This window comes from Eriocheir sinensis, chromosome 24, assembly GCF_024679095.1.
Source record: "Eriocheir sinensis breed Jianghai 21 chromosome 24, ASM2467909v1, whole genome shotgun sequence".
NCBI lineage: Eukaryota > Metazoa > Arthropoda > Malacostraca > Decapoda > Varunidae > Eriocheir > Eriocheir sinensis.
Genome location: NC_066532.1, coordinates 2,228,139 through 2,249,288, shown reverse-complemented (window position 1 = coordinate 2,249,288; position 21,150 = coordinate 2,228,139). Strand labels below are relative to the sequence as shown.

The 21,150-nt window shown below is 40.2% G+C and overlaps 1 protein-coding gene across 10 annotated transcripts in view; it reads left to right on the top strand.

The window, feature by feature from the left end:
• The first annotated feature begins 1,103 nt into the window (after window positions 1-1,103).
• The window catches only part of LOC127002732 (uncharacterized), a 29,296-nt gene continuing 9,249 nt past the window's right edge, over window positions 1,104-21,150 (top strand). For 9 of the 10 annotated variants that reach the window (XM_050868823.1, XM_050868822.1, XM_050868825.1 and 6 more), the window contains exons 1-11: window positions 1,104-1,255; window positions 3,486-3,557; window positions 4,244-4,300; window positions 7,267-7,423; window positions 8,040-8,271; window positions 8,939-9,074; window positions 9,906-10,049; window positions 11,395-11,555; window positions 13,180-13,331; window positions 13,526-13,659; window positions 13,788-13,928. In XM_050868823.1, coding sequence (XP_050724780.1) covers window positions 3,548-3,557; window positions 4,244-4,300; window positions 7,267-7,423; window positions 8,040-8,271; window positions 8,939-9,074; window positions 9,906-10,049; window positions 11,395-11,555; window positions 13,180-13,331; window positions 13,526-13,659; window positions 13,788-13,928 — 1,324 coding nt within the window. In that variant the 5' untranslated portion in view covers window positions 1,104-1,255; window positions 3,486-3,547. The remainder of the gene's footprint in view (window positions 1,256-3,485; window positions 3,558-4,243; window positions 4,301-7,266; window positions 7,424-8,039; window positions 8,272-8,938; window positions 9,075-9,905; window positions 10,050-11,394; window positions 11,556-13,179; window positions 13,332-13,525; window positions 13,660-13,787; window positions 13,929-21,150) is intronic. The other variant, XM_050868819.1, reaches the window with a different exon arrangement.

Genomic DNA, 21,150 nt, shown 5'->3' with positions numbered 1-21,150 from the left:
AAATATAAAACAAATTAGGAAAAAGGAACATATAGAGGCAGAAGAACAAGAAAAAAAGATGAAAAGTGAGAGGTGAAAACTCCTGGGACCAAGAAATAACACGAAATACCTTTTGTGCATTAACAAAACCAAAGGAAATACTTCTGATATATAAAACAAATTAGGAAGAAGGAACATAGAAGCAAAAGAACCATAAAAAAAAGTTGAAAAGTGAGAAGTGAAACTGCTGGGACCCAAATAAAAATGACACGAACGCCTTTTATGCATTACCAAAACCAGAGTAAAGACTTCTCATACATAAAATCAATTGGGTAAAGGGAACATAGAGGAAGAAGAACCGTAAAATAAGTCAGAAAGGAGAGGAGAGAGGAGAGAGCCGTAGAGAGAGAGATTAAGTTCAAGCTCAGCCACTATTATTCAGTTACAAAACCAGAATAAAAACCTCTAATATATAAAACCAATCAGAAAAAAGCAACATAGAGGCAAAATAACCCTTAAATAAGCCATAAATAAGAGGAGAGAAAAGAGATAGAGCCGTAGAGAAGCCCCAACCACTATTATTCAGTAACAAAACCAGAATAAAAACCTCTAATATATAAAACCAATCAGAAAAAAGCAACATAGAGGCAAAATAACCATAAAATAAGCCAGAAACGAGGAGAGAGAGAGAGAGAGAGAGAGAGAGAGAGAGAGAGAGAGAGAGAGAGAGAGAGAGAGAAGCTTTAATTAATCCTCAACATTTAATATATAAAACCAATGAGTCAAAAGGAACATAGAGGCAAAATAACCATAAAATAAGCCAGAAACGAGGAGAGAGAGAGAGAGAGAGAGAGAGAGAGAGAGAGAGAGAGAGAGAGAGAGAGAGAGAGAAGCTTTAATTAATCCTCAACATTTAATATATAAAACCAATGAGTCAAAAGGAACATAGAGGCAAAATAACCATAAAATAAGCTAGAAATGAGAGGAGAGAGGAGAGAGAGAGCCGCAGATAGAGAGAGACAGAAGCCTTAATTAATCCCCAACATTTAATATATAAAACCAATGAGTCAAAATGAACATAGAGGCAAAATAGCCCTAAAATAAGCTAGAAATGAGAGGAGAGAGGAGAGAGAGAGAGTGATAGAAGCCCCAGCCACCAGAGGGCAGCACCTTCATGTACACAAGATCCCAAACAGTTGAGATGGTGCATGGCTGCTGATTTCAGGGGTCCAGGGGCCTCCCACGCTAGAAAAGCACCCATAAATCCATGACCCGGGTGAGTATATGGGTGTAGAGTCTATGGGTGAAGGGGGGAAGGCCTGGGAATGGGTTGGAATTTGGGTGAGGGAAGGGAGGAGGGAGGAATGGCCACAGGGGAAGGGTTTTGCAATATTGTGGGCGTTACCTGTGTTGTTTTCCCCCAGGTGTTGAGGTGATGGGTGTTAATTAAGGTTTTGGCTCAGGTATGGGGCATGTAGGGGAAGTGGGGCTGGTGGAAATTGGGAAAAAGGGGAGTAATGGGGGATTCGTAAGGGGGGCATCCATGTGTTTTCGTAAGATTGTGGGCGTTGTTACCTGTGTCAATTTCCCCCAGGTGTTGAGGCAATGGGTGTTAATTAAGGTTTTGCTCAGGTATGGGGATAGATAAGGGGGAGAAAGGGGAGTTTTGGGGATTCGTAAGGGGGGCATCCATGTGTTTTCGTAAGATTGTGGGCGTTGTTACCTGTGTCAATTTCCCCCAGGTGTTGAGGCAATGGGTGTTAATTAAGGTTTTGCTCAGGTATGGGGATAGATAAGGGGGAGAAAGGGGAGTTTTGGAAATTCGTAAGGGGGGCATCAATGTGTTTTCGTAAGATTGTGGGTGTTGTTACCTGTGTCAATTTCCCCCAGGTGTTGAGGCAATGGGTGTTAATTAAGGTTTTGCTCAGGTATGGGGCTAATGGGGATAGATAAGGGGGAGAAAGGGGAGTTATGGAAATTCGTAAGGGGGGCATCCATGTGTTTTCGTAAGATTGTGGGCGTTGTTACCTGTGTCAATTTCCCCCAGGTGTTGAGGCAATGGGTGTTAATTAAGGTTTTGCTCAGGTATGGGGCTAATGGGGGTAGAGAAGGGGGAGAAAGGGGAGTTATGGAAATTCGTAAGGGGAGCATCCATGTGTTTTCGTAAGATTGTGGGCGTTGTTACCTGTGTCAATTTCCCCCAGGTGTTGAGGTGATGGGTGTTAATTAAGGTGTTTATTAAGGTTTTACTCAGGTATGGGGCTAATGGGGGTAGATAAGGGAGAGAAAGGGGAGTTTGGGGATTCGTAAGGGGGGCATCAATGTGTTTTCGTAAGATTGTGGGTGTTGTTACCTGTGTCAATTTCCCCCAGGTGTTGAGGCAATGGGTGTTAATTAAGGTGTTTATTAAGGTTTTGCTCAGGTATGGTGCTAATGGGGGGAGAAAGGGGAGGTATGGGGATTCGTAAGAGGGGCATCAATATGCTTTCATAAGATTGTGGGTGTTGTTACCTGTGTCAATTTCCCCCAGGTGTTGAGGTGATCTAATGTCTTGTAAACTAGGACAGGACATGGAAGAGCGTAACCTGCAACATGGTGAGAGATACGCAGCCAGACATACAAATGGGTGGACTGGAGAAAGACTAGTATGGCTGGTAGAGTGTGTCTTCCCCATAGGTTTGCTGGCACATGGTCAGGATTCAAGAGTAGGTCAGGGGAGAGAAAAATGGTGAATGGTTGTCTCACCAGCTACTGCCATAACCTCCCAGTAGTGCCAAATTTGCCATGAAGGGACACGGCATAACACACAGATGACATATACTCCAGTCAAGCATTAGATCAACTATGGCTAACACTACAGCTATGGTTATATTAACACACCCATATCTTAAAAAAAAGTTGATCAAACCCAGACCCAGTCATAAAATACATATTAGCTATTTTCGCACTTGTTTTTGAAGGTATAGGTAAAGTTGAGGGCATACACTAAGGGCCATATTTTTAAACATTTCGGCGCCCTAGCACACACATTTGACATGGGTTTCGTAGGGGTTATGGGCCTTTCCAGTGGGTAGTTTAATGACCCTGGTGATAGTTTGACCCTTCTTTAAACCCCAAACCCAAAAAAATAATCTCTAGAATCCGATTGATCATGTTTTCGTCCTTTGTTTAAGAATACCGCCCTAAACGTCATTTGCCCAGGATAGAATTCAAACTCAGGCCCGTGGTTTCGGATCTATGCATACTGTCCACTACATCTTGAAGGCGTAGATATAGACAAGTCATTATCATCTGTTTAACATCAGGTTTTCCCATAATTTCCAATGTGGTTAGACGCCTGACGATACACTTCCAACTATTTCTATTCAGTGCCAAGTGCTCTCAAATCCCCACAGTTGCGACGCCAAGCACAGAATGCCCCAATAATCAATCCTACTATCTTCAAAACATTGCTGCTACTAATGTGTAGTTACGAGGAGGCTAATGTTTGTGTTGTGTTGTTCCAGGTGCTGATGTGATGGGTGCAGATCCTTCTTCAAGTTGATGAGTCAAATGCACGGCCAGCAACATGGATGCTGGTGAGTGCCGGTCCCCCTCGTGCTCTCACCGTCATGTGTGTGTAATTCACCATCGTGGTTACCGGTCTTATTTTGTGCTGCACTCCTGTGTGTTGGTGTGTGGATGAAAGAATACATATGACCTTCCAGTAGCTTTGTCTGCCTCATGGATCAGCTGTGAAGGGCAGCAGGAGTGGTGTCAACAGTTGGGTTTTCACCACTTCAAGCAGAGAAAGCAGTGTTTGTGAGGTAGTGGTCGTGGTTGTGTAACGCCACACAGTTCCACATTACCATACCTCCACACAACATCTGCGTGTCACAAAACACACGAGAAATTAATCCAGACAGAAAGTGTTTTACCGGAGCCGGGGATCGAACCTGCAACCGTTTGGAAAGCCACTCCTTAACCAGTTGGCCAAAGAGGTGCCCCCCTGGCGGAGTGACTTTGGGAGGCTCTCTGCATCAGGCGGATCAGTCACTACAGTTGAAAGTTTTGCGGTAACATTTTCAGACCAGTACATTGGTGAATCTTGAATACTCCTTCGTAGGGATTTTAAAATTACAATGTGATTATGTGTATGATTCAAGCATTGATTCAAAACCATTTGTACTGGGAAAATGCCATTGGCCTAGTGTTGCTGAGTTTGTAAATACATTTTTAATTTGGTGTTTAGACTCTGCAGGCTCACAAGTTTTCCTTCCTTTAGCTCGCAGAAGTCAAGACATACGGAAGATGTTGAATCCCGACTCCCGCTCTCTCATGGGTAAACTGAACTCTTTGACTTTCTGCATCTTTTGGCTTCCATGCAGTTATTGTGGACCGTCCTTTACGAATTTTTTTTTTTATTTCATGCTTCTTATTAATAATTTCCTGTCTTGTGTATATTTTCTTTTTCTCCTTTCAGGAAGACCCTTTGGCCACACAGATGTTTTGTAGCGCGCTTTTTTGGCTGTCCTAATGTCCAATTTTGTCTAGCTGAAATGTCTTAGAGATCTCGTCTCTTGAGGCGGCCACCTGATGCATGCGTCTCCATGATGGTACTCTTGAAAGTAGATTAGAAAAAATATCATAGATGGCAGAACAATTTTTTAAAAGTTATTAATCTGATACATAGATATCCTTGAAAATAGAGTTAGCTAGGATTAATACTTGCTTTACATAAGTCAGTGGACAGAAAACTTAGATGGTTATTACCAGCAGTTTATTAAAGACCTTTATTAGATTTAACACAGCAGGCAAGGGACCATGAGGCCACAGCTGACCAGGAGTGATGAGAACCAGGAGATAATGTTTCACTGTTTGCCATCACTACTCACTAACATACATGACAAATTAGTCACTGGTGTGCACTGTGAAACTCCTGACAGTCACTTTCAGGGAACTGGGTTGTCTTGTAGTAAGGGACGTCACTGTTTGGCTTGAAACTATAACAGTGATCTTTTAATCCATAACATAGATTTTTTATGAACTACCCATAACGAATATCTAGAGAAACTTATGCTACATGTATATGCTTCAACCTTCATCTTCAAGTATTTATAACAGTGTATCAGTATTGAGTTTATAGTATGAAAGGTTCACAAGCTACAGTTGGTGTCAGATTCTTAGATTTTATTGTGGCATTTGAAGCAGTATCCCTGTGCTGAGAAACTGGCAGCTCTCGTACTGAAGCGTAACCTTTTGTCTGAATTTTGATCTTTAAACAAGAGCCTTACAGATTGATGGAGTACATGGCCTTGTCTTCATCTCTTGCTGGTGAAGGGGTTTTAGCTTCATAATTTTTCTTATTTACTTTTTTTCTTGTACTCATCTTCCTTACTTGTCTTTATCTTGATCTTGCTCTTGCCCTTTTTCTTGTTCTTGGTCTCTTTCTTGTTCTAACTTACTGACCATCAAATTGTGTTAGTATTTAGCTTCTGTATCTTCTCTAAAAAACAAAGCAGAAAGTGAAGCCTGGGCCAATCTGGTGTTGGTGTTGGTGTTGGGCATCTTGCAGCGTCAGTGGCATGCCTGCTTTTCACTCTCCCTCTTGAGAACTTGTATCTTAGTGACCTGGAAGGGTTTGCCGTATACCCCCGGAGAAATGTTTTGACACTTTCTGTTTGTGCAGTTCCTTTTGTGTTATGATTTCAGTATTTTTATGGTGGCCGATGAGTTTTATTCTGGCGTGTATGTGAAATGATTTGTTTTTCTTTATTAATTAGATTGGTTGTGCATTTCAGAAGTTAAGAAGGAAAGGTGACAGATTTTCTTAACTTCCTGACATTGATTTCAGGCTGGTCAGTGTAAGGCAGTTATGATGTAGATGGAGGTTGAAGTGTTTAGAAGTTACCCTCTTTTTGTATATACCGGTATATATTTAGTGCCTCTAGAGAAACCCTTATTACAGAACTTTTCCTCACAGTGCATGAACTATTCCACTGCATGAAACAGTTTCTCTTTAATAAACATACATTCTTAAAATAGCTTTAACGCTCACTTAACTTGATCTCTTAAACATTTTCTCATGACTTAGACATTACTTTCACAGGTTCTCTCACAAGTGGATGGAAGAGTGTTTCCCTTAGTTGTTAAGATGAGAAGTTTTATTGATGCACTCATGTTTTTAGATGTTAAGCCTTTTGTATTTTTCATGATAACCTTATTTTCAGAGGGATATTTTTTAGATATTAAGCCTAATGACTTTTTTTTTATTTTAAACTGTTTTTGAGAGGTGTTTTTCTTAAATGTTAAATTGGGTATCTTTTTAAATGATATGAAGTTAGATGTCTTTTTTTTTTAATTAACCCCTGTTTTGGAGGGATGCTTTCCCCTCAGATTTTTTTTTTTCAGCTCATGGATTTTTATTTATTTATTTATTTATTTATTTTTTTTCTTAGATTTTAAACAACCATCATCAGCCAGTGGTCTTTCCCAACATCCTCCACCTCTTCCCTGGTGTTAGTGTGCTCCATCCTGCTCTGACTAAAGTTCTAATTTCATCCCTCCACTTGGCAATGTCCCTGCCCTCACCTGTACAGTTCCTGGGTTGCCACTCTGTTACTTTGGTTGTACAAGTCTCCCCATTTTACGATGGCTCAGTTTACAATGTTCCTCTCCTACAATCATTATTCTTTGATTACCTTTGCTCTCTTTCGGTCCATCGGCTTACTTTTATGAGCAATTGCCTTTATATATGCTAATGATTTAGATACAATGCAGTCCATAAAACATCATTGATATTACGTGTTAGACAGTTAGAGGTTTTAACCCGTCCGCTGCGATTGGCACGGATTTGGCCTTCACTGGTAGCCTGGTAACATAAACTCCCTCTGCCTCTGTGGTGGATAGTGGAGTGTTTCCCATGTGGTATTGGTATGCTGGATATCCCCTCCCAAGGTGCATGACTTTACATTTTTCTTCATTGAATTGTAGCAGCCACTTTTTGCTCCATCCCTGTAGTTTGGTGATGTCTTCTTGTAGGAAATCCACAGTCAAGGGGTTAAGTTATTTGATATATGAGTCCAGGAATGAATCCCTTTTATTTACACCTCAAGTTAAATACACGGTCATTTCACCTCACAATTGCTTTACCAAGAACGTAACGCAATCGTAAGGCACGGGAGACTTGTTACCACAACCACATCGTAACCACATCAGCAGTCATCCCTGTAAGGTAGCATGGAGTACTTCAATGCATGGTCATCACCTTACCCTGGAGGAGGCGCTTAATGAGGCCGCTGTCTGCAGGATTGAGCGAGGAAGAGCTGCTCATCCGGGCGAGGGAGGAGCGCGCAAACATAGTTGGGCGCTACGACCTCGGGCGAGAAGAAGGAGCCGTGATAGACCCCTGGGAGGACCCCGAGCTGGAGGTCTACCACACCACAGACCGATTCGGCTTCATACAGTACGTGAGATTTTTATTTTTTATTTTTTTTATTTTTTTATTTATTTTTTTTTTTTTTTTTCTCCAGTAATAGAAGAAGAGGTTTGATTTTATATTGTGTGTAATATTTCTTTCTCTCTTTCTGCTTTCTCTTTCTTTTCTTTTTCTCTTTTTTTTTTTTTCAGTACTAGAAGAGGTGGTTTAACTTTCTATAGTATGCAATATTTCTTTCTTCCTTTCTGTCTGCTTTCTCTGTCTTTTATTTATTTATTTTTTTACTACAATGGAATAGATTTGACCTCCTACAGTATGTGATATTTCTTTCTCTCACTCTTTCTCTCTTTTTCTTTTCTCCTTTCTTTTTCCTTTTTTTTCATACAGTAAGGCTTTTTTTTTTTTTTTTTTTCCTTCTCTTCTTTTTTACAATAGCTGAAGAGATTTGGGTTCTTACAGTAAGTTCTTTTGTTTTTTATTTCAGTAATTTGTCCAGAATTGTCCCGGATTAAAGTAAAGTAGAACCTCGTTTATCCGACATGAACGGGGGGAAGCTCGTGCCGGATAAACCATTTTGCCGTTGTGTTGAATGCTGAATAAACGAGGTTCTACTGTAATGGCATGTCGTTTTCCTCTCCCACAGTGACACCCGACTACCACGGACGCGCTCAAAGGAGGAGGAGAAGAAGCTGGAGGTGGAGTCCTCGAGGATTCCGAAGTGGCTTAAGATGATCAAGACGTGGGACAAGTACTGGGAGAAGGAGAAGTTTGTCAAGAGGATTTACAAAGGCATTCCAGATAGGTTTCGGGGAACGGTGTGGGCAAAGCTTCTCTTCTTGGAGCAGACGAAGGAAGAGCAGAAAGGGAAATACGAGGTAAGACAAAGACGAACCTTGAATGAATGGGTGTGTAAGTCCTGCAATGTTTGAGATGTGGGCCTTGATGTCAGTGTATAGGGAACAGTGTGGGCAAATTACTCTTCTTGGAGCAGACGAAGGAAGAGCAGAAGGGGAAATATGAGGTAAAAGTAAGACAAAATTTGAATGAATGGGTGTGTAAGTCCTGCAATGTTTGAGATGTGGGCCTTGATGTCAGTGTATAGGGAACAGTGTAGGCAAATTTATTCTTGTAGCAGATGAAGGGGGAACAGAAAGGGAAGTAAGAGTAAGATAGTTAATAGATGGGTGTGAAAGCTCTGAAATGCTTGAGATATGGGCCTTAATGTCAGTGTATCGGGAACAGTGTAGGCAAATTTATTCTTGTAGCAGATGAAGGGGGAACAGAAAGGGAAGTAAGAGTAAGATAGTTAATAGATGGGTGTGAAAGCTCTGAAATGCTTGAGATATGGGCCTTAATGTCAGTGTATAGGGAATTTTGTGGGATGATTCTTCTTCTTGTAGCAGATGAAGGGAGAGCAGAGAGGGAAGTAAGAGTAAGATAGTTAATAGATGGGTGTGAAAGCCCTGAGAAATAGAGCCTTAAGTCAGTTCATGTGACGGTACTAATGGAGTGAACTTAACTCTCTGCCCGTGCCGTCCCCAGGAAATGAAGCGTCTCGGGTGCAAGTGGTCGCCGGATGTTCGGCAAATTGATCTGGATGTAAATAGGACTTACAGGGACCATACCATGTTTCGCATGAGATATGATGTGAAGCAGCAGCAGCTTTTCTACGTTCTAGGTGAGGAAGGGAAGCTCTTTATATCTTCATTGCTAGATCGTTTAGTTCAGTTGTGATTAACTTCAACACTAAAAAAATGAAATCAACTAACTTCACTTCTAAATCATATTGTTCAGTTGTGATTAACTTCAACACTAAAAAAATGAAATCAACTAACTTCACTTCTAAATCATATTGTTCAGTTGTGATTAACTTCAACACAATAAATAAGTGAAATCAACTAACTTCACTTCTAAATCATATAGTTCAATCGTGATTAACTTAGACCCTATAAAAAAATGAAATCAACTAACTTCACTTCTAAATCATGTAGTTCAGTTGTGATTAACTTTGTCACTATAATAAAATGAAATCAACTAACTTCATTACTTAATCATACAGTTCAGTTGGGATTAACTTAGACACTTGCCCCCCAAAATTAAATGAACCAGATCAACCTGAAGCAAAATCAAGACAAATCACAGTATTCATAGTTTTAATGGAAAGTGAATATAGCCCCCCCAAAATTAAATGAACTAAATCAACTTGAACCTGAATGAAAATGAATCAGTGTTTATAAGTTTGATGGAAAGTGAATGATTCCGGCGGTGAGAGACACACTCACACCCTTGCTCTTCCAGTTGCATACTCCATGTACAGTCAGGATAAGTCAGTGTGTTCATAGTGTTGATGGGAAGTGAATGTTTCCAGCGGTGAGACACACACTAACACTCTTGCACTTACGAGTTGCATACTCCATGTACAATCAGGATAAGTCAGTGTTCATAGTGTTGATGGGAAGTGAATGTTTCCAGGAGTGAGAGACACACACTAACACTCTTCCTCTTCCAGTTGCATACTCCATGTACAATCAGGAAGTGGGTTATTGCCAAGGAATGTCTCAGATCGCTGCATTGTTACTCATGTACCTGAACGAGGAGGACGCCTTCTGGGCTCTCTCGGCCCTGATGTCCTCTCCCAAATATGCAATGCATGGTAAAACTCTCACCAGCTCTCTGTTACTTGTGTTCTGTTTTATAATGTGGAATATGTTATTATTTATTTGTTTTCTTTATAAGCTTCATTTATGTTCCTTTATGTATAGTTAACTACCTTGCTACTGCTGCCATGTGTTCTAGGATTTATGTTTGTGTACAATATTTGCTTCTGAAAAGTGATTTGGTTGTCTTGTGTCTTGGGGTGCAAACTCTGCTTCAGTGCCACCAGTCATTTGTGTGTTTTCAGTAATACAACTAACTACAACTCAGTTTGGGTGAAGGTAGTGCTGGTCATTTTGTCACATTCTGCATCTCAGTTGTTTTGTAGCAATTGTGGAGGGAAAACTTGTTTGGTAAAAGTCTGTTCATCTTCCAGCACTCCAGAAATAGGACAGCTGTGTTATGTTTCAGGTCATAGCTTCTAACCTTGAAGAATTTTCATTATTGGGTTTTCAGATTTTTTTTTCCTGCCTCCAAGAATTTGTACCAATGGGATTATTAGGCCAGTGGAATTGGTATTGCTGGACTTTTCCTGTACTCTGAGTATTAAGAAAAGTATCAGTAATATAAATCAGATCAGTCGGTGTCAGTGTAGAGGAAACAGTGCTGGCAAATTTATTCTCCTTGTAGCAGATGAAGGGAGACCAGAAAGGCAAGTAAGAGTAAGATAATGAATAGATTGGTGTGTAAGCCCTGAAATGCTTGAGATATGAGCCTTAACCCGTGGGCTTTGGCTGTGGGAAAGCCGAGAAGTGGCCGAGAAACGACAAAATTACACTGCATTTTGAGACTAAGAGAAGAGCATGGAACGTACATCAGAGTACTCCTCTCATAACCATGAAGCCGTTAAAAATATTTACTTTTACTCAAACTCCATTCTTTTTGGGTGGTGTTTGTTACAAAATAAACAGTCTCTTGACATGTGGCATCTAGCCGAGAGTCGTTTGTTGTCTACTATAGAGAATTTGACAAGTGATTACTATATGGATAGCTAATTCAGTATGCCATGACCTTACAGCACCACCTATGACAAAAAAGCCCACCTCAAGATGACTCAACCACCACAATAACCTAGGGCATTCATGGTGGGTTGCGCTATGCCACCACCGCCTACAATTAGCTTGAATTATGTGTTTTATGGCGAGCCCATTTTAGGGTCCACCGTACCACAGCCACGACTCGGGATAGTCCTGAAAAGGGTCTGCCGACGTTCTCGGGTTAATGTCAGTGTATGGGGAACAGTGTAGGCAAATTTATTCTCCTTGTAGCAGATGAAGGGGGAGCAGAAAGGGAAGTAAGAGTAAGATAATGTATGAGTAACTTGTCCCCACCTTGTCTTTCAGGTTTCTTTATACCTGGGTTTCCCAAGTTACTGCGCTACCAACAGCATCACGACAAAATCCTTGATAAGTTTCTTCCCAAATTGAAAAAACATTTGGAAAGAAACTGCATAGATTCAGGGCTGTACACTCTGAAATGGTTCTTCCAGTGTTTCCTAGACAGGGTGAGTCTTAGGGCACTATTCTTAAACACTACCAACACCCACATCAACTAATTGCAAAGGACGAAAACATGATCAATCGGATTCTAGAGATTATTTTTGTGGGTTCGGGGTTTAGAAGAAGGGTCAAACTATCACCAGGGTCATTAAACTACCCCCTGGAAAGGAGATTGTTTTTTTGGGTGTGGGGTTTAGAAGAAGGGTCAAACTATCACCAGGGTCATTAAACTACCCCCTGGATAGGAGATTGTTTTTTGGGGTTCGGGGTTTAGAAGAAGGGTCAAAGTATCACCAGGGTCATTAAACTACCCCCTGGAAAGGAGATTGTTTTTTTGGTTTGGGGCTTAAAGGAAGGGTCAAACTATCACCAGGGTCATTAAACTACCCCCTGGAAAGGAGATTGTTTTTTTGGTTTGGGGCTTAAAGGAAGGGTCAAACTATCACCAGGGTCATTAAACTACCCCCTGGAAAGGCCCATAACCCCTACGAAAGCCATGTCAAATGTGTGTGCTTGGGCGCTGAAATGTTTAAGAATATGGCCCTTTGTAGCAAATCAAATGTTTCATGTTGTGGGCTTCCTCCTCTGCTTGATGTCTTATTCCCTTACTAGACAGCCACACACAGTATTCCTCCATCCCACCCTGATCAGTATTATAAGACAGCCACACACAGTATTCCTCCATCCCACCCTGATCAGTATTATAAGACAGCCACACACAGCATTCCTCCCTCCCACCCTGGTCAATATTATAAGACACTTTTACCTCCCACATCAACCATTTCTGAAGGTCAAAGAGGGGGTCAATCGGGTTTTAATGAGAGTCTCTTTAGGTTCCTCTTCCTTCTTCCTCCCTGACATGTACCATCATAACAAGAGCTAATGATATAATGAATGAGACTAGCTTAATAAATGATAATAAGAACCACATCACACTACAAGACTCCTCACCTATCGTTCCTTTCTTCCTCCCTGACATGTACCATCATAACAAAGAGCCAATAATATAATGAAAGAGAATAGCTTAATAAATGATAATAAGAAGAATGACATCACACTACAAGACTCTTCACCTCCTCTTCTTTCTTTCTCCCCAACATGTACCATAACAAGAGTCCAATAATATAATGAATGAGAATAATGAGAATAGATATATAAGTGAGAATGGTAAGAGCCATGTCACACTACAAGACTTCTCACCTCCTTTCTTTCTCCCCAACATGTACCATAACAAGAGTCCAATAATATAATGAATGAGAATATTCCATAAAATAATATAATAAATGAGAATAATGAGAAACCACATCACATAACAAGACGCAGGTTCCATAACAAAAGCCAAATAATATAATAAATAACCGATAATGATAAGAATCAAGTCGCATTACTAAACCCCTCACCTCCTCTCCTTTCTTTCCCCCCGGCAGGTTCCATAACAAAAGCCAAATAATATAATAAATGAGAATAATGAGAAACCACATCACATAACAAGACTACTTACCTCCTCTCCTTCCTTTCCCCCCGGCAGGTTCCATAACAAAAGCCAAATAATATAATAAATGAGAATAATGAGAAACCACATCACATAACAAGACTACTTACCTCCTCTTCATCCTTTCCTCCTGGCAGGTTCCGTTCACCCTGACCTTAAGGCTGTGGGACATCTTTGTGCTGGAGGGAGAGCGCCTCCTGGTGGCCTTTGCCTACTCCATCCTCAAGCTTCACCGTCGACACATCGCACGCCTTGACATGGACCAGATCCTTGACTACCTCCAGAAGAAGTGAGTCAATCTTGGTCTCAGTACTCACCTGCCTCAGAGACTCTTACCCCGTCCAACCTCATAAAGGAAAATGAGGACGTTTAACGAAAAGGTCCTGCAGGTGGTAACAGGTAACACACACACACACATACACACTTTAAAATTCTGAGCATGATGCTGCCATTTTTTTATACCTCCTTTGTCATGTGTTTCAGGCTGGAGAAGAACTTTGGGTACGAGGACGACTATGTTATCGAGAGCTTAGAGAAGGCCATGGATGAGCTGAAGAAGGCCAAGCTGGACCACCCCGGCCCCCCGCCAGACCATGAGCTGCCGCAACAACCCTTCGGTAAGCCTTGGTGGAAGTCCTGTGTTGGTGGCGTTTATTTTAAGATGCGTTGAGACCTTTTTTTAGAGATACTTGTAAAACCAGGGAAGAAACGCGGAACTGATGAATATTTTAACTTTTCTCCTCAGGGATGTTTATAGAGCCCACGATTGAGAAGGAGTCCGGAATACGTCGGGACTTCACCGAGGAGGAGCGACTCATTACAGAGAAGCTGATGAAGCGGACAGAGACCATCGGCCTGAACGGGTCTCACCTCTCTGTTGACCGCGGTCAGTCCACTCTGCCTTCCTTGTACCTTGTCACTGTGTATGGTCTCCTCGTATGAGCTGTGGTGCACTAACTTGTTTTGTCTGACACTAAGAGGTTAAAGTATTTGCCATTTGATTTTGTATTTTTATCGCTGGTCTAAAAGGGAGAGATATAGAATGAGTACTTTTTCTTCCCTTGTATTTCCTCTGTTCCTCTGTACTGTCTAATTTTTGTTGTTTTGTCTGACACTAAGAAGCATTTGATTTTGTATTTTTATCGCTGGTCTAAAAGGGAGAGATATAGAATGAGTACTTTTTCTTCCCTTGTATTTCCTCTGTTCCTCTGTACTGTCTAATTTTTGTTGTTTTGTCTGACACTAAGAGGTTAAAGTATTTGGCATTTGATTTTGTATTTTTATCGCTGGTCTAAAAGGGAGAGATATAGAATGAGTACCTTTTCTTCCCTTGTATTTCCTCTGTTCCTCTGTACTGTCTAATTTTTGTTGTTTTGTCTGACACTAAAATGTTAAAGTATTTGGCATTTGATTTTGTATTTTTATCGCTGGTCTAAAAGGAAGAGATATAGAATGAGTACCTTTTCTTCCCTTGTATTTCCTCTGTTCCTCTGTACTCTCTATTTTTTGTTGTTTTGTCTGACACTAAAAGGTTAAAGTATTTGGCATTTGATTTTGTATTTTTATCGCTGGTCTAAAAGGAAGAGATATAGAATGAGTACTTTTTTGCTTGATACATTTTCTTTATTTTTCCTTACTGGCTATTCTTTGCTAGTAAGATGTTAAAGTAATGTAAAGTATTTGACTGATTTATTTAGCGTTTTAATCACTGGTTGATGAGTCATGGAGTTTCAGAGGGAGAATGAGTGGTTTTTCTTCTCTTGCATTTCCTACGTTCCTCTGTACTGTCTACTCTTGACACTATGTTCATATTTCATTTCCCAGTTCATTATGAAACTTGTCTTGCACCTTCCTATGTCTACATTTGTAATTATTTCCTATTCTCCTTTGTATGTTTCCCTTTTATTCTCTCAAGATATTAAATGATTGGCATACAGTAAAATTTCTAGTTGTCTCATGTAAATTTTATATGTGCATCACAGCGTTTGGTCATTTCAGAGATCATAATTCCTCCTTTGTGATAATTGAATGTTAGGTTTATGCAGCTATAAACATAAAGTAGCATTTCTGTGTTAGGTTTATGCAGCTCAAGTAGTATTGATCATGTATTGATGTCAAGAGTCTTATCACCATGAGAGAGCCAATCTTGATGCAGTGCAGCTGTGAATGTTGGGAGCTTAACTGTTTCCTTGCTGGCACCACAACGCTGCCTCTGTGACGCAAGAGAAGCTTCTGTCATGTTTGCCTAATACTGTTGATCTTGCCCCTGTGATGCGGCTGACTGGCCAAGGTGGAGTAGTGGGAAGTGTTCTGTCCACCGTTGCCAAATTATCGTACTCAGAGCATCGTATATACCAATTTCTGACACATAACTATTCCCAAGAAACACCAATAATTAACCATTCTAACGATAACTTTATATGAAGCCAGTTATTGGGGTGGAGGAGACAGGTTTTGGGTCGGAAATTGGCAAACTCAAGAGGCTGAGTACGACAATCTGGCAACGTTGGTTCTGTCTCACCAAACTTAATATTTCCCAAGTGTGCTGCAGAGTAATTAACCTGTATACTAACGTGTGTTGTAATTGCCAGCTTATTGAAAAGGGAAGTTCAGGACGATTCTTCCTTAATCTCAATTTTTCACACCCTAACATGAGTTGTAGTTTATGAGAGTACTAATTTGGGGCTGTGAGAGTCACTGTGATGTGTCTGCTAACTCAGCTTGTGGGTGTCAAGGCTGCCAGAGGCTGTCAAAGCTTGCAAAAGGTAATAAGTGATAAATGATTGCCAACTTTCACAGGTTACTTTTTTAGACTGTATTCTTCGTAAATTTGCACAACCACAATAGAGATGTTGCGTGAACCACTCAGTGAAAAGAAGCAAGGGATGCATCAAAGGGGGATTTGAACAGCAGGACTGAGGAAAGTTGTGTGGGTGCCAACGACACAAAAGGTTGTCATTGCTGGAAAGAATGAACCAGTATTCTGTGGGACCGTTTGTATTTGCAGGAATGTTAATTTGCAAACGTTGAAAGAAAGCAAGAAATATAAAAACTGTGTTGTAGCACGAATTTGAGAAAGATATTGTTTGTGTTGAGAATGTTGTGGACAGCAGTTGTCACACAACGTGTTGAGGAACGAGCAAGTTGAAAAGAAAAACAATAATTTTGCAGCAAAGTAGACAAAGTGTTTAAATGTTAACTATCTGGCTGCCTTGCTGAGTGGTGTGCAGACTCCAAGAACAAGTTTGTAAAGCAAGTGGTTTCACGTCATGTTTAGGTCTGTGGCCCCTTCACGGGTAAATCCAATATACATTTAATATTTCATCCTCTATCATTTGTATTTTATGCCACCACCCAGCTTTGTGAGGGCAGTGAAGTTCTTTATCGTTCTGAGAATAGCCTGGCCGGTCCTCCAGTTATTCTGCTCAGATCCACATTTCATGATCAAACGGCTTCCCGTGGGTGGCTAGAGTGGGCTTAGTCGTCCTTGAATGTTAGAAAGCCTGGCAGCCCCTGGCAACCCCTGACTGTTGTGTGGGAGTGAGTGGATGTTCTAAGGCAGTGCAATGCTTGACATGTTTTCCAACACAAAAACATCACTTCTCAAACCTTGAGTTGAAAAAAATACCTTTTGAGCATTGTTAGAGATGAAGGAGTTTCAGTCAGTCAGTGTCCCTAGTCCACCGTACACCTGTACAGAGCTGAGGCGGTGCCCTTACGTGTTTAGCTCTCAGTTTTCCTTTAGAGTAAATGTCCTCACCCACTGAGGTGGCTCCAGTTCTTTATCACAAGTATATTTATATATATATATATATATATATATATATATATATATTATATATATATTATATATATATATATATATATATATAATATATATATAATATATATATATATATATATATATATATATATAATATATATATATAATATATATATATATATATATATATATATATATTATATATATATATATATATATATATATATATATATATATATATATATATATATATATATATATATATATATATATATATATATATATATATATATATATATATATATATATATATATATATATATATATATATATATATATATATATATATATATATATATATATATATATATATATATATATATATATATATATATATATATATATATATATATATATATATATATATATATATATATATATATATATATATATATATATATATATATATATATATATATATATATATATATATGAAAATCCATTTAGCTCTATTGATGTAATGAAAGATTGTAACACCTAACTCCAGCCCTGCTTCCTTAGAAACACTACTCCTTCATTGAGCAACGTCATTTTGAGCCGTGTGTCAAAATCTTTGAGAGCACTTGGTGTAGCCTTGAGAGCCTCAGTGTTGTGCCCAAAGTGTGAGCCAGTAAGACAGTCAGTGTTGGCCCAAACGGAGCTTGAGTGAGACTTCCATCTGCCTGTTTCTAAGGTGACAGTCGTTGTCTTCATTGCCATGATGTCTCATATTGATCAAATTCATCATGATGTGCAAGCAATGGAATGGTGGAACAGGAATGTGAAGCACACAGATGATGACTATGAATCACTCCCTTCCCTAGCCGTAGTTTAGTGGTGTGTTTTACGACCAACAATTTCTCAGTTGACACAAATCAATTTTCACATCAAATCTTACATGTCCATTCCTTACTTGGCAACACATAGGAAAGAAAGGTAATTTAAGTTTTCCCAATACTTATGCCCCTGAACCCCAAGGACTGCAAAGCTCCGAGTGTGGTGTGATAGTTGTCCCGCCTCCCGTGTGTGTAGGTTGCCTTGTGTACCCTCTAGCTGGTGCCTGGCCAGTGTGTGTGTCCTGCATGGCTCCCTCTCGTAGCTGTCTTGCCAGGGCTGGTAAACCTCCGCTCGTGTCTGCATGTCACATTCTTGGGGCCGTTCAGTGGCTAGAAGCATCCCACTCTCACTTATCATTTTAGTCATGTACATATATGTTCTTTAGCATTATGAGTAGCCTAGTTATTAAGAGTTTGCATAATGAGAACACCTCTCTGGTGATCATCCTGTTTTGCCTTGTTTTGCACCAGTACATTTCATAGTGAGTGGGGAGTCAGGTTTCTCAGTAGTTTCCAAAGTTAAGGTATATTACAATGTTTTTTCTTGATGCTTCTCACAGAGTATGAGATTGATGTAAATAGCTATTGAGCACAGTGGTGCGAGGCCTGAGCCTGCCTGCCTGCTCAGTAGTGAGGGGGGGAGGGCGTTGAGGCGCTCAAAGACACATTTCACTCCATGTTGACACAGTGTCCAGGTAATGATGCACGCTGTTGGTTGCCTTGTGAGTGGTTCAGAGGCTGATTGTCCTGAGGTAGTCACTTGTCTGGCAGGGTGTGCTTAGGAGGATTGGAAGGCAGAGAGCGAAGAGTTTTATGTGTTGTGGTGGTTGTATGGCAGAGGACGCCTCAGCTGCCACTTGCTCCACAGCACACTGCTTTTTGCTGTCCATACATACACTCACACACAGAGTCATGCTCATTCATATACACACACACACACACACACACACACACACACACACACACACACACATATATTGTGCAATTTTGTAAGAATGAAGTAAGCAAACTATAGGCAGAGACAACAGAGAGGGAGCAAAGTGTCCCTCATTCTGCCAGGCATAGAATTATTAACTCCACTCAGAGAAAAAGCCATCCTTGGTTTGAAATTTACCTTTGTTCCATGAACACTTAGAACATTGATGAATTGAAGCTGTTTAGTTTAGAGTTTGCCTATGGTTTACCTGAAAGGAAATCTGTTCAGTGTTAGGTGTTATGAGAGTTCTTCAGTAATGTTAGGACATAACGTTGCTTCAATCTTTGCTGTGAGGAAAACTGGCTGTTGACACATAAGGTTAGCTTTCACATCACACCAAACATTTTACAGCAGAAACCTTTTTTCATTTATTTTTTATTGTCAGGAAGTGTAACTAATTTCCACATGGTTTGAAACTGGCATTGCTTGATGAGGTTTCAGCGAATTTCATGTTGAATGTTGCAGCGCCCATGATTGGCCCGGCTGAGGCGGCAGGCTATTGGAAGATGGTGACAGGCATGTGAACGAGCTTATGGTACATGGTAGAGCTGTGCTGCTGTTCAAAAGTTGGCTTGGTGTTTACTAATGTATTTTAGATTTAGAATTTACAGCCAAAGTTTATTAATGCTTTGAACAATAATCTGAAGTCTGAGCATCGATCATTACAAGTTTGCCAGTTGTGAGCAATCTTACCATCTCCGTGAATGATGAACTATCTGGATGTGTGTGTCTGTGTGTGTCACTAACAGCATACAGCCTCCCCAGCCCAACAGTAACATTCATGACTGGACTTAATTCCCTGCTGTGTTACGCTCTGCAGTCCCACTCCATGACCCGTACTCATTAAATTCAGTGAGTCAGTATTAACAAGAGACAGAAAATGACACAGCCAGAGCCAGTGGCCAACCTTCACAGAATAGAGTTAGGATGATTGATAACAGCAAGCAGTTTTACCCACTGTTAGGGACTCTGAGCACTGTGGTAAGCTAGGGAGAAGGGAAGACCCAACTAGTATTTCAAGATAATAATCATTGCAGAGACAAAGGTTGGAGATTTTATAATGGTGATTAAGAATGTGGAATTAAACAGGTCACTAATGCACTGAGGTAAGCTAGAGAAGGGAAGACGTTACTAGTCGTTCAAGATTAGTGATTATTGCAGAGACAAAGGTAGATGTTCTAATGGTGATTAAGTACGTGGAATTGAACAGGTCACTAATGCATAGAACTACTAAGCCCATCATCCAGAGAAAATAAATAAAAGCTTGAATGAAGAGTGTATCAAGGCACCAAGACAACCAGGTGAAGAGATTGATTTATAACCTTTGTTGAAGCAGGAAGGGGTACACTTAGACAGAGAAACATTGAATGAAAAACAAAAAAAGAAGAGAAGAGGAAGGTGAAGAACTTTGAGCTTTTTAAAGCTATAGGCACAGAAAGACAGAGGGGAAAAGTAGAAAGAGAAAAAAAAAATGAAAGTGTGCCTTGTTTCCCAAACCAACACTTTTTTTTTTTTTTCTTTTTTTTATGTTTTTAGAAAGGATGTAGAAAGTGAAAGTGGAAGTGGTGGGAGAACAGGAAGGCAGGAGGCAGGAGTGTGGTGTGTAGGGTGTATAGGTTCATTGGTGGCTCCTGTACTGGTGTACTGGTTGCCCCCCCCCTGCCTCCCCCACACCCCACTTAATGAGTATGTGGGTCCCTACTCCCTGACTTGCAGTTCTCTCCCATTAACTTGGTGCTAATCTCGTCTGGAATTTTGTTGGAATGTAAATTTTTTCTACTGATGTTATGCTAAAATGAGTCTTGTGTACTTCTCCAGTTTCTTGTACCATGTGATTGCTACTACGTTCTTTTTTCATATCCCCTGAAGCAGATTTCCCCATACAGTAACCCCCTCTGTAACAAACTGGTTGACAAACATTTTAACTTCAAGGAGCCAGCACTCTTTTTTTCAAGTACCACATCCACAAAATAGCATAAGCCACAACTCAATACTTGTCTAAAAGGTTCAGATTCATTTTATTTTTATTTTTCATTTATTTATTTATTTTTTGGCTCCCCATCTTACCTTTAATGGGAGCATATGCTTTATCAGCGCGTGGCCTCGGAGCTCATCTTCAGCGCCGTAACCCCGGAGCTAATGCGCTAATACTCTGAAGTTATTGCCTACCATTTTCATCTTTAGTGTAATGGTAGTGTGGCAAAGATGTCATTCAGGAGAGCAAGGATAACCCCTCCATATCTTCGGCCAAACAAGTGCAGTATTAGGTCTCGTCACTCATTCACAGACCAAGTAGTTTCACACGGGATGTCCAGCGAGATATCTTCTGTTGAGAGGCAATCATAAGTAATCATAATCTTTGTCCGTATTTCCTCCCACCTCAGACTTAAACATTTTCACGAGGGGAGTATCAAAACACCTCTCCATCCGATTTTGACCCTCTTGCGGCTACTTTATCTAACATTTGCAGGAGCAGCACCAGCATTTTTTTTAT